General features: G+C 35.2%; 1 protein-coding gene across 1 annotated transcript; it reads left to right on the top strand.

Moving 5' to 3' along the window:
* The first annotated feature begins 12,377 nt into the window (after positions 1-12,377).
* Positions 12,378-13,320, top strand: LOC122579960 (root allergen protein-like). The gene is made up of 2 exons (XM_043752227.1): positions 12,378-12,613; positions 12,809-13,320. The coding sequence occupies exons 1-2, from the start codon at positions 12,448-12,450 to the stop codon at positions 13,102-13,104; spliced, it is 462 nt and encodes a 153-aa protein (XP_043608162.1). The 5' UTR covers positions 12,378-12,447; the 3' UTR covers positions 13,105-13,320.
* The last annotated feature ends 577 nt before the right edge of the window (positions 13,321-13,897 follow it).

Here is a 13,897-nt window from a genome sequence, read left to right as displayed (position 1 = left end):
TTGGTTTTTTTTCCATACTTTTTGGCTCTCGGTTTTTTCATCCAAGTCTTGATTCCGGCTACTGTGGCAGTTTTGTTTTTCATACTTTTTGGTGCTCGGATTTTTCATCCAAGTCTTGATTCCGGCTACTGTGGCCTTTTTTTTCATACTTTTTGGTGCTCGGATTTTTCATCCAAGTCTTGATTCCGGCTACTGTGGCCTTTTTTTTCATACTTTTTGGTGCTCGGATTTTTCATCCAAGTCTTGATTCCGGCTACTGTGGCCTTTTTTTTTTGGTTTTGTTTTTCATACTTTTTGGTGCTCGGATTTTTCATCCAAGTCTTGATTCCGGCTACTGTGGCCTTTTTTTTTTTTGGTTTTGTTTTTCATACTTTTTGGTGCTCGGATTTTTCATCCAAGTCTTGATTCCGGCTACTGTGACCGTTTTTTTTTTCCATACTTTTTGGTGCTCGGATTTTTCATCCAAGTCTTGATTCCGGCTACTGTGGCCTTTTTTTTTGGTTTTGTTTTTCATACTTTTTGGTGCTTGGATTTTTCATCCAAGTCTTGATTCCGGCTACTGTGGCCGTTTTTTTTGTGCATACTGGAGGGTTTGTAACCCGTCCTTGCATATTGTCCGGTAGGCGTCCCCACCGTTCTTTAATATTCCAGGCCTGTAATTTTAAATAGTGCACTTTTTATAAAAATCTTGCATGTTATCCAGCTTCGCATTCTTCATGCGTTTTGCACCTCTTTGCAAGCGGATGTTATGCAGCTTCGCATTCTTCATGCGTTTTGCACATCTTTGCGATTTTGTGAATGTTTTATTCATTCAAAAAGGTTTGCTTTTTCAGCAATAGAAGTTACGCAAGTTTGTTGCGTTCCATGTCCTGCTAACTGGATTGCCATCTGTTGCTGAGAGCTTGTAAGCGCCTTTACTGATGACTGTATCAACTCGATATGTGCCCTCACAGGTACGTCTCATCTTCCCCAGGTGTCTTACTTGGATTACGCTCCTTAATGTTGAAACATGGTCGTCGTTTTCGAAGAATATTTATGTTTGCTGATTTATGTGGTTTCTTGAGTGGCTATCCTCTTATTGTTTCTTCTAGGAGGTATAGGTTGACTTTATGCTCCGTATCAGTATCCTTCGTTTAAATAGTGGTTGTTACACAGACGGATATCCAGACTTCGGCCGGTGATATAGTTTTCGTTTCAGATGCTAAGCTTTACGGAGTTTTCCCATTGTTTTGTTTAGGATTTTGATTCGCCTATAAGACCAAGGGTAATTCATTAATCCAGCCTATATGGATGCGTTCCAACTATATATCCATGACCTTCACGGTTTGCTTCTTTATTGATTCTACCCGTCCATTACTCTGGGTAATACCATGATGTGAACGATTGTGTGACCTTTAGTCTCTAGCAGAGTTCTGAATGATTCCTTCTAACCTAAAGAGGTTATCTTAATGCATTTGCGTAAGAAGTGCCAACACGACAACTATTGATATAAACTTAGTATATGTGCCAGAATAGGACCAAGATGTCTCATCTTTCATGATGCTCTATTCCTATTCGCAAGCACATATGCCTAACCAAAATCCAATCCTCACAAAGGCTTCAAGTAAAAAGTCTTCATAGAGTTCTAACCTTTTGTAAACGTCACTTAGGAGGTTGCGGAAGTCTGCGGGTGACCTAGGTCTTCTGAGTGTAATGCCATGAGAGGCTAGGGGTAATCTAGATCTTCACTGTCTAAAATTATGAAGTTTGCATAAAGTCTGGACTTCAAGGTAGAGTCTTCGTGATCTATTATCTTTTTCTTCGCAGCTTGTTTGTGAGACTTCGGGCATCTTTGTCTTCCTTAAATTGTTGCAGCATTCTTGGAAACATAAGCATGAGTTTTTGGTGTGTAATCGCCCTTTGAAGCTATGTTACTGATAGTCTGGGGTATTCATTTTGCTTGTCTGCGTAGGTTACTTGCGACTCTGAGTTTTATTTCCTTGGCATTGAGGTTGATATTCCTAACTGTACACTCCCTGGTTATTCAAATAATTCTGGTTATGCACCTGAGCTGTATTCACTTGGTACGCCTGGTTTGTTTCTTGAAAGCCTGGGTTGGCATTCTGCTGCTGTAGGGGTATTTGGTACTTGTCCCGGTATCTGGGATCTTTGCGGTTGCGCTCCATAAATAAAGTCTTCTTGGGTTTGTTGACCTTATTTCTTGGCTTGAAAGCTATGCACTTGCTGGGTTTATTGACCCAGGCACGGGTGTACCCTCGGTTTAGATCTGGAATCCTGGGGCTACTGATTCTTGGGCGTTTGAGTGGGAAACCTTTATTTGCCTTCGGGGATTGTTTTGGTTCCCTTTCTTTGAAAGACCCCTGATTTTTGTTTTGAAAACCCTGGGTAGTGTGGGTCTCAAGACCCTGGGTATTATTAGTTGCGTAGTATTTCGAACCGCTATTATTTTAGCCATCCTTTGATATGCTTTTGTGAATTCCCCAGACTCTAATCTGCTGGGATCTACTGTAATCAGCCTCTTATCCTTCTTGGAGATGATTGAAACCTTGTGTGGTGTCACTTTATTCTTGCATATCGCTATTCTGTTTCGATTAGTCATCCTTTAATCTATTTATAGGGGTTTCGTGACTTAGTCCCCAAGTAGGGTTTTTGATATGGAGTATATCATTTCCGAAAATATATGATGCGGTATTATCTTTTTCCTTAAATGCGGGGATTATCGGTAAGTACGTATCTTTCCTTATTTATCGAAGATTGAGTTTATCCTGGGTGTACCTTACGTTTGAGCGTCTGGGTCATCTTTGCCATTATAAGTTCCTAAGTGGGCTGGGTATTTCATGGTTGCTGGTAGTGGGTAGTTCCTTATCCATTCTGCGAATGGTGACCTTGGTGGTGTTCTGCTAAGGCTGAATGGTCTGGGTATATTTGTTTGATACACTGGTGAGGTTTGGTACACATTTGGTGCTCATGTCTTTGTCCCATAGGTGTTTGAGTTGGGTCCCCCACCCTGGTAGTATTGTTCATACCCTTGGTTATAAATGCCTTGGCTATTTAAATAATGTTGGTTATAACCCTGACCTATATTCGTGGCTTGAAATCCTGCATTATGGTGTTGTGGTCCTGTGCTTAATGGAACTTGACATGGCGCTTGGAATCCTTGCTGATATTGCCCCTGGGTGAAGCCTGCATGCGTGTGTGGCATTGCTTGGTTGGTTGGTGGCTCGTAGGTCTTATTGTTGTTTTGCATATACGGATCCTGGGTATGGCTTTGTGCTCTTGGCATGGTTGACCCCTGGTGTTAACTGGAAGGCCCTGACATATTTGCCCTTGGGAGTTTTGCTAGTAACCTGCCGTAATGGGTCTTTGACCATCGTTCTGAAAGCCCTGGGTGAATGCCTCTTGGTTGTAATATCCTAGGGTATCTGTATTTTGTGTGTTTCCTTGTGGCATTGAATTTGTCGTATCCTAGGGGATATTGGTATGCTGCGGAAAAGTTTGAATCTTTTAGATATGGGCTGTGAAAAATCTGGATCTTTGAGATTTGGGTCTTGAAAGGCTATGAAAGATCTGGATCTTTTTTTTTTGGCCGTGAAAGGATGCGAAAATCTTGGATCATCGAGATCTGGGCCTTCAAATGCTTGAAAAAATATGAATCTTCTCGATCTGGGTCTTTATATGCTACGAAAATATAGATCTTCAAAATCTGGACCTTCAAAGGCTGCGAAAATTATGGATCTTTTACATTTGAAGCTTCAAAGACTGGGATCTTTAAGATTTGCTAGTTATTTTATCGATTTATGTTCCGGCGTACATTTCGGGTATTGGATCTCGCTACAGGGAATCTAGAATGGTCTTTTTTGGTGAGGTTTTTTTTATATGAGAAAAAATTTCAGTTTTTTGGACTTATTCAGTGCAAACATGTAATTATGAACAGCGGCGGTGGTCCCGCGGGTGACGCCAATTGTTTGTACATCCGATTAGGTTATGTGAAGAGGAGAGGTGTTTGGATAGTTTGATGGCGATTCCCCGTTGGTAGAAGTTTTTCTCCCTTGTACGTCGATCGATGTGTGTTTAGATTGTTTTAGGGTTTTCCCATGATGATCATGATGATGATCATTTAGGGTTTTTGGTATTTAGGGTTTTTCCCCCGTAATAAAGATCATGTCCTTCTCCTTTTATAGTGCAAATATGACTTAGAGGAGAGGAAATAGGATCAGAACGAATCTCTTATTGCTGATGGAGATTTCCTCTAATTTAGGAAGTGATATGGCAGCCTTTATTCGTGTTTATCCTTTCAGCTAAGGTTCTGTGCAACCTGGGTGTACCCTGCGTGTAGTCTGCGTCTAGGCGTCTTCCTGAGTACTGATGGTCTAGGTGGGTACGTCATCAAGCCCCCAGTCTAATGGGGTGACTCTGCAAGATCGTCGTATTAGACTCCTAGACTGACCTCATTTCCATGCCCTTGCAGTCAACTAGTGCAAAATGTATGTCCTATCTCCTTGAGCTTCGATCCCAGGTATCCAGAGTATATGGTTGCATAACTTGGTTTGCAATCCACGTGGCTTTTCGATTTATTTCGTCTTTGACTAATCCATCTATCTCTTGACAGGCTTTGTTCTTTTGGCGCACTAGTTCCATATTGTTCCATATTGTTCTGGCGTTGGGACATAAAACCTCGAAATTTACTTATCATTTCCATTCTTTTCTTATATAAAAGTCGAATTTAGGCGTATCTATTTGCATTTAGATGTAAGTTATTCTAAGAACTCTTGAAAAAAAGAAAGAATGCAAAAACCATTCTGGTGCACACATTTCATTCTCCTTTTAAATGGAGTTGTGTTCATGGTCGTAGGTCAAGTGGTATTGTTGATGAGATAAAGGCTTAATAATATTATAAATTTTTGGGTTCGAATTTTACAAACGGGTTTTCTTAGAAATAACGAGTTGTTAGCTATTTTTCTTAAATTTGTATTTGGTAACTTTATTTTGAAATATGACCAGGTGACTTAATCAGTTGATCTAAAATCACTCAATGGGGGAGAAAATGTTAATCATCAAAACATATTGGTATCTTACTCTTTTTAGAACTTCCGAATGGACCCCCTAAATATCCTCCACCCCGACCCTCATAAATATGAGAAATGAATCTTGAACCGGGTTGCTAATCTCAATATATTAAGGCTATGTTTGGCAAGAGCTTTTCAAGAGATTTTGGGGAGCTTTAGCTTTTAAATTTGAACAAAAAGCTCCTCTTGTGTTAAAAGCTTTGTTTGGATGCAACTAGCTTTAGCTTTTATTTGAAAGAAAAAGCTCCAAAATGAAACGCTTCTTGAAGTAGCGTTTCAGGAGCTTTAGCTTTTCGATGAATCTTTTTGTCATTCAAAGTACACAAATTCATCTTAAAGCTGCAGCTACAGCTACCATACCAAACAATTTTAAAAAGTAAAAGCTCTAGCTAACAGCTTTGCTTAAAAGCTACAACTTACAGCTCCAACTAAAAGCTACAGCTACAAGCTATAGCTACTAGCTACAACTACTTTTGCCAAACATACCCTAAGACTTTATTAATTGACAGTGGCGGACCTTGAAAGTTTTAGCGATGGGGGCCAAAATTTTTTTTTTTTTGTCATCGTTCTGTTCCAGGTATTATATTATGGTCATGCAGTAAACTAAATTAGGTTGGGTCAAACAAAAATAACATTAATAATCTAAGTTTTCCATTCAAATTACCAATACATAGTTTTTAACCAACAAAAAACTACAAAGATTTATGAAAATACCAAGAGAAAATGCGTGAATAGTGGATTGTGGGAGGAAGACCTTGCTATATGGATTGTGGGCTAAAACATAAAATTATGAATGGACTAACTGAATTGTGGGTTATAGAAACTATAAAGGTGAAAAATAATTTTTGCTGGAGCCTAAAACTCAAAAAATGGAGAAAACCTTGTTACGTGGATTGTGAATTGTGGGTTAAAACAAAAAATTATGAGTGGATTAAGTGAATTGTGGGTTATAAAAACTAAAAAAGGTAAACCTTATTGAACTATTAAATTTATTAAACATATCAAAAGTTTTTTAAAAAATAATTCCTGGGTGCCGACTTAATAGATATAAAATTCTTAGGACGAAATACGAATATATTAGTACTGTTAAGCGAAAAAACGGTGGTGGCTCGGGCCCCTGATGTGTATTTTCTAGTCTTAAATTTATAAACACGAAATACCTAGCTACTGACTACTACACACTTGCGGGCAGTGGACCCGTTCGTATGCAATATAATTGACTTGGTAAACCGAGGTCGAACACAGGGACTTTGTAAGCAATTGTTACAAGAAAGTGATTCAGATTAAAAAGGGGGTTTCGTAGCCAAGTTGCCACGTTGCAAAGGTTAGTTGAAAAAGTCAGTAATCCCTCAGGATTAATCGAAAGAAGAATTTTGTTGTTGAATTTCGAACAATAATTTTAAAAGGACACCCACTTGGATCAGCTCACATGCCAATCATCGGGTCTAAACATTACTTGCATTTGTTGAACGACTCAAATGATAGACAAGACGAACTTCTGTTATACTTGACACTTTAATTGCTCTAAATATAGTTATCGCTTCCGCGTTTAATTTCTATCCAAAACAATTAAGAATTAAGATGCTGAGTTGATTTCCACAATTTAACCTATAAAAGCTTTCTTCCATCCTGCTTATTCACCTAATCAGATTCCTCTATCATAAGTGTTTACACATTCAAAATGAATTTAATTGTTTAAAAATCTTTATCGTTAGTTTCTTCTGAACTCCAACGACTTTAGGTTAATTATGGACCAATCAACCTTTTCATAAATCAATTGACAATGACATAGATTTCTTCCGAACTTCTAATTACAATTATCAATCAATAAATATAAAAGATAAAAACAATATTTAAACTCAAATAAATATGGATCTTCGATTAACCATAAAAATCTTGTTCAATGATTGCAAGTAACATTCAAAACGACCCTATGACATGTTTACTACCCAAACGGGTGTTGAAGGATTTAGCTACTCATAATGAAAAGATAAAAACAAACAATAATATATGAAAACATATTGTACCGAATGTTGAAATCGTTTGAGAACGATACACAATAGCTAAATAAATCTCCAATCGTGCTAGCAATCTTCAAATAATGTTTGTAGATGAAAAACCCTTGAAAAGATGCTAAAAATCGGCTGGAGAGGCAAAGGTAGGGTTTTTGAATGATTAAGCATGTTATATATATGTTTCCAAAATCTTGCCTAGATTCGGACCTAGTTGCGGGGCAACTAGGTCTAGCTTCGCATTGACTTGTTGACTGTCATTGATTTAAAGCTGAAGGTGTTGCGGGGCAACGATTCTTCTCTGCAAAGTTGGCGTACAAAAGGCCCTGGCTTACCGCAAGGGAATCGCCAACCTACAATTTCAAACCCCTCATCCTCTCCGTTCTAGGACCCCGGTTCGGTGTACAAACAATTGGCGCCATCCGTGTGACACATTCTACTTACAACCCATCAACCACCAAAATCACAATTTTTTTTTTCTTTTTTCACGAAACACTAATCCTAGAACATGGATGATTCAAATGGAGCACCCGGATTCAACATCTCACAAATCGGCCCTGCCCAAACCAGTGCAGATCTTGAAGATCTAGATTTTTCGCAGCCTTTCAAGGCCCAGATCTTGAAGATCCACACTTTTCGCAGCCTTTTAAGGCCTAAATTCAAAAGATAAAATCATTACCTCCACTTCAACACCATTGTTTGATGAGGCATATATACGTCAAAATCATGACAACATTATCAATACCCTACGTCACCTTCATGCAATCGGGGTTATAACTAGAAGGGCGATCAATTTTGGTGACGCCTTCAATGGCCATGATACAACATCCCTAGGAACACAAACCCCGAGATCTCACATCAATACGTTGGGAACACAAATCCCAGGTTCTCATATCAATACACTGGGAACACAAACCCCAGGTTCCCATAAGGTATCTCGTTAGTTTTTGACAGACGAAACTCGTGAAGTACCACATCATTGATGCCACGTCATCAGTTTTGCTGATGTGACACTTGACTTTGACCGGTCAAAGTCAAGTCAAGTCAAATGCCACGTCAAAGTCAAGTGCCACGTCAGCAAAACTGATGACGTGGCACTTAACGAGCTCTGTCTGTCAAAAACTAACGAGATACCCTTTATTATGAATTTTTTGAAAATATGATCCTTTAAATACACGAAAACAAAATAGGCTACCTTTAGTAGGAAATTAATGTAAATAAGTTACCTTTTTATGGATTTTTCCCCAAGTATATCTATAATCTTTTATAAAACAAACTGACCTCCTATTTTAACAAATTCAGTATCCCAAACTACCCAATAATAACCGTGACAAATATATTTAAAATGGTTAATTTTTGCATAATCTTATTATTTTTTACATCTAATTCTCGACTTATATTTAGAATGATAACCATGGTTAGATGCCTTATCGCCACATTTCATGAAAGTAAATTAAACATCTTGTATTATTTAACGTTACGACATCTCACGAGTTATCACTGTAGAGTGAAAATAAAACCGTATATAATTGACTAAATCACAACATTTAAAATATTCATTGTTGGCGTACAAAAGGCTCTGCCTTACCGCAAGGGAATCGCCAACCTACAATCTCAAACCCCTCATCCTCTCTGTTCTAGGACCTCGCTTTGGTGTACAAACAGTAACTCATAATGTTAAAATATAATAGAAAGTCAGATAACGAATTAGTGGGTGTGGGTAAAAAAACAATTATCTTTAGTTTACTGGGTCAATCAGAATACCGGTAATTCATGTTTGGGCCATAGGCAAACCGCAAACAGACACTTAGAGTCTCTTGTCTTTAATCTATATCTATAATACCTTATAAAAGGGAACTCCTTCCTTCAAAATCTCAAAAGATGAATTGATATACATAAAATACCTTTCTTCTTTATTCATTAATTTAAACATTTCCACCTAATATACGTATGATACTCTTAATAAAATAATTTACAACATAAATTCCTCAATCTTTAAAATAATTAAATTACCACCACCATTACCGCCACCAGCGCCGCCACCCAGCGCCGCTATCACCATCGCCAGCTCATTGCGCGAACATATGACTTGTATAGAATAAGAGCCATGTGTCCTTGCGCGAACATATGACTCGTATAGAATAACAGCCCTATGTCCTTTAGATAAAAACATTGACACCGATTCAATGTTTTACAGAATTACAGTTGTAGCGGTTCACAAAGTGATGACACACCCTGCCTGAGGTACGAAGCACGCTACGGAGGTTGTACGTAACAAAGGTCGCATAGAAGATAAAGAGGATAAGAATCGCTTCCCTACAAAATCGGGATTTGTTCTTATCAAAGAAGCCGACAATTATGGAAATTATACTCTTAGGAAAACCCTAAATCTTGGCTTATTTCCCAAGCCAAAGTCGTCCCTATAAAAAGGGAATCATAAGACCTCACGAGGGCATCATCACTCATTCGGGATACATCCTAAACGCAATCGACCAGACCTAAAACTCATTCAATAGTACGATCATAATCGGTCACATGTTACATATACATCAAGTGGCGTAAAGAGATTCACTCTACCTTCGGGGAATCGCCAACAAACAATCAAAAACACCCATCACCCCTCTTCTAAACCTAATCTCGGTTTGGTATACAAACACAAAGAAATCTCAGTAGACGGTTATTGGAGGCAACAATTTAATGTGTATAAATATGTATATTGTATTCATTTTTAGTTTTGGTGTGTGTCTGAATCACAACGTAACCATTATTGTTTGTTGTAATATATAGAAGTAAACTAGATTTTAGACCCGTTACATATACACGGGTTTAATTACATTATTAATATAATAATTAATATTTTGAAAAAATACTTATACGTTAAAGGTAAAAATATACTTAAAAGACAATTGAGATATTTAAAAGTAAATAATGAATAATAAATTATATTTAGGTTAGATGGTGTAAGAGGGTTTCTTTTGTACAAACTCTTTTTAGAGAAACAATATCTTAACTTTGATTACATAATTGACTAAGTCTTCATTGATGTCTTGCAAAAAAGTAATTTAATTTTCGTTAGTCATGATTGTTAATAACAATGAAAGTAGTAGCTATTCGTGACGTTTTCAATAAATTTATATGTTATGATTTTATTTGTACGTTTCAGTTTATATAAAAAGATTATGTATCATAAATATAATTTGATTTTAGTTATTAATAACAATAATGATTATTCTAATTATAGTCTGATTATAATTACTTATTTGATTACAGTTAATAATATAATATAAAATATTGATATAAATATCTAACATTTTTAACTTTTAGCTATATGTTGTTATCAGATAGACATTATGCAATAAAGTATTAATTATTAAATTGGGTAAAAAGTGTACATTGGTGATGGAAAATCAAAAAGTGTAAATTAATTTAGACATGTGTTGGTTTAGTTAATTTTGAAAAATTGAGAATTGTGATTGGTCAATTAAAATTAAGTAAGTTACCCGTGTCAAATACACGGGTATACTATGTTATAAATATTTGATTATTATTATCAAAGTAAAATTATATGCAAGTTAAAAAATCTTATTAAATAAAAGTAAAATGGTCAAAAAATAATGTTGGAAGATGTTAAAAATGTAAATAAAAATAAAGTCATGCAATAGTTTGAACATTAGAAGCATGTATTTTTCTTCATTTTTTGCAACACATCTTTGTAAACGATATTTGTTATAGTGTTTTTTGTCTTCGCATCTTTGTCGCATATATAAAATTTATATCCTAATCCTAAATTAATAACACGTACACTTATACAAATAATAAAATTAGAATAAATTTAACGTTGTTTATATAGTTTAATTTATTATAATCCTAAACTAATAAAACAATAATCATTATAATATAAATGAGATCTAAATTTGTATCTAATACGGATAATAGATATTAGAAGCTTATTTAAAAACTTCATTTGGATAACTATTGCTCAATTGTATTTTGTATACATATTCCTTCGAAAACCATATATTCGTGAATGGATATTAAAAGCTTATTTTAAAGATTCATTAATTAGATAACTATTGATCAATTGTATCCATTCGTAAATATATTCGTGAATTGTAAATTAAAATTATTTTAATTAGAATTATGACATCATCAATGTTCAATTTGATAAAATCGAGAGTTTTGATTGGTTAATAAGTTATTAGGTCAGTTGTCTTTTAGTATATATAAAGATAAAGATTATTTTTAATCCTGTGTTTATTTTGATAAAATATATAGAAGTAAATTCTTTCAACTGTCACATCATATTTTTACAAATCATCCTTTAAATTCTATAGTTTTATCTTCAATCATACTACATACATCATTAAATATCCTTACATATTCTATGGATAACTAAAAATAAAGTGAAGGGCATGCTTTAGGTAAATGGGAAATGTTAGGTGAAGTATGCAGTACCTATCTTAGATAAAGCAGGGGGAGATTATGTAAAATTTAGGGGGAGGTTATGTAAAATTCAGAGGGCTATGTATGTTTATCAAGTTTAAAGGTTTGAATTGTAACTTTTTTTAAAGTGACGGTACCTAAGCTTAGATAAAGTCTGCAGTATGGATCATTTTCCCTTAGGTAAAACACATACACCAAAAAATCTTTAATTATAGACAAACTTCATTGACAAAAGATATAAGGGCACCTATACATGCATGGTATCCACATTTTAAAATGAGAAAAGTGAGTATGAGTCTGTTATGCACCCAACTTGAGTGAAAAACCCTTCACATACTAATATTTTAATATTTTGAATAAATGTTGCCCCCATGATTTTTATGGTTCAAAAAAAGGTATGTGAGAGATTTTTCACTCAACTTAAGTGCCTAACAACCTCATATTCCTTTCCCCTTTTAAAATATCCTCTTCAAGTCATCGTTTGCCTTTAAGGTTGAAATTAGCGAACTTAATTAGTAGAGATTCTAGTCTTTTAGGAGTAAAATCTAGCTATCTAGATATCTATCTCGTTGGCCAAGTATATAGTTAGATATTTAGGATACTTTAATTAGATGTAAATATTGACTTGACCTTACAAAAAAAGTCATGATTTCGCATTTTCGCCAATCTATATTCAACGCGAATGCATATTAATGAATCAAATAATAGAATGCAGAAAATATAATGCATTTGTCATTTCTTGACTGAATGTGCACCATTGATCTAATTCTAATCAACTACATATGTTTTTTTAAGCAACCTTCTACCACTATAAATACCTCTAGTATATCACTCATATTTCATCACAACATAATCATTCATCCTTATAAATAAATATACATACTTACATATATATATATTTTGGAAAATATAACTTGATATATATAATGGCTGTTGTAACTGCTGTGATTGAAGTCCCTTCTTCTCTTCCCGCTCCTAAACTTTTCAAGCTTTTAATTACAGACTTTACCAAACTTGCACCTATTGCCGAACCACAGACTTACAAATCCGTTACCACCATCGATGGCGTCAATCACGTAACATTCAGTGACGGTAATCAACGTCATTATATATCTAGCAGTAGGAGTAGAATAGTATAGTCGTTCAAAAAATAATACATATATACATATAATTTCTGATTGTTTTAATTCCAAAAACGGATGCATGATTCTCCAATAGATGCCGATAGCTTAATTTAATTATCGCGTCTTATAATATTCTAACTGTTTTTTGTTATACGTGTTTCAGAGTGCAAATTCAACAGTGCTAAGATCAGGTTTGATGCCATGGACGCAGAAAAGCTCACTGTTAGCTACACTATCATTGAGGGTGACACCTTGTTGGGCAAAGTGGACAACGCCCCTTTTCACGTTGAGTTCATTCCTTCTGCTGATGGAGGGTGTGTATACAAGCAGACAATGGTGTTTAATTGCAAGGGTGATTCTAAGCTGTCTGAAGAAGAAATAAAGGAAACTAAAGAGTGGTACACAAACACAGTTAAGGTGTTTGAGGCTTATGCCATTGCCCATCCTGAAGTTTGCTAAATTATATTCTCATATTGAATCAACGGAGAAGCTTCTGTTTCTATTATAATTAATGTGTGTGCTGAATAATGGAAATGGTTCCACTAGTATGTTTTCAACCTCTCTATATGTACGTTCTCATAAACAAGTTGCATGTATACCCCATGAAAATTAAAATTTCATATATACTCAATTTTAACATTCTAATTACATATATAAAATTTCATATTTACTCAACTTTATATGATATTCTATCATATATACCCATTCCATTATAAAGTTAGTTAAAACTAAAATTAAACTACATCAATGACTTCCCTAATTGACCTTCTGTACACAAAGGAAATACAATTCCTAACCAAAAAACAATTACAAACAAGTCAAATGGTATGTGGCTCAAATCAGTGGAGGATCTTGGCATGTGCAATATAGGTCAGCGCACATGGCCCCCACTTTTAAAGTGGGCCTCCATTTTCAAAACTTAATTAAGCTATTAAAGTCATACTTGCGATCGACAATGTCTAAAGAGAGGTTAAATGGATTGGCAATGATAGCAATTGAGAATGATTTATTAGATAGTATTGATTATAAAAATTTGATCAATGTTTTTGCTTCAAAAACGGCTCGAAGAAAGGCATCATTTAACCAAGAATGAATTCAATGATAAGTTCTAACTACCTTTATGATATGAACTTTTTGTGTTTAAGTAATCTTATAAGCAATTAATACTTTTGTTTGTACATTTATAGTTTTTATCGTAAAAAACTTATACCTATATCTTTCTTTTATATGGGCCCATTTTTGAAATTCGATC

This window comes from Erigeron canadensis, chromosome 8 (genome assembly GCF_010389155.1).
Source record: "Erigeron canadensis isolate Cc75 chromosome 8, C_canadensis_v1, whole genome shotgun sequence".
Classification (NCBI taxonomy): Eukaryota; Viridiplantae; Streptophyta; class Magnoliopsida; order Asterales; family Asteraceae; genus Erigeron; species Erigeron canadensis.
Note: the sequence above shows the minus strand (reverse complement) of the source record. Positions and strands in the feature narration are given on the sequence as shown.

Coding starts and splice junctions, on each gene's coding strand:
- LOC122579960 (XM_043752227.1), top strand. CDS start 12,448: ATGGCTGTTGTAACTGCTGTGATTGAAGTCCCTTCTTCTCTTCCCGCT. Junction 12,614..12,808: donor TCACGTAACATTCAGTGACG/GTAATCAACGTC, acceptor TACGTGTTTCAG/AGTGCAAATTCAACAGTGCT.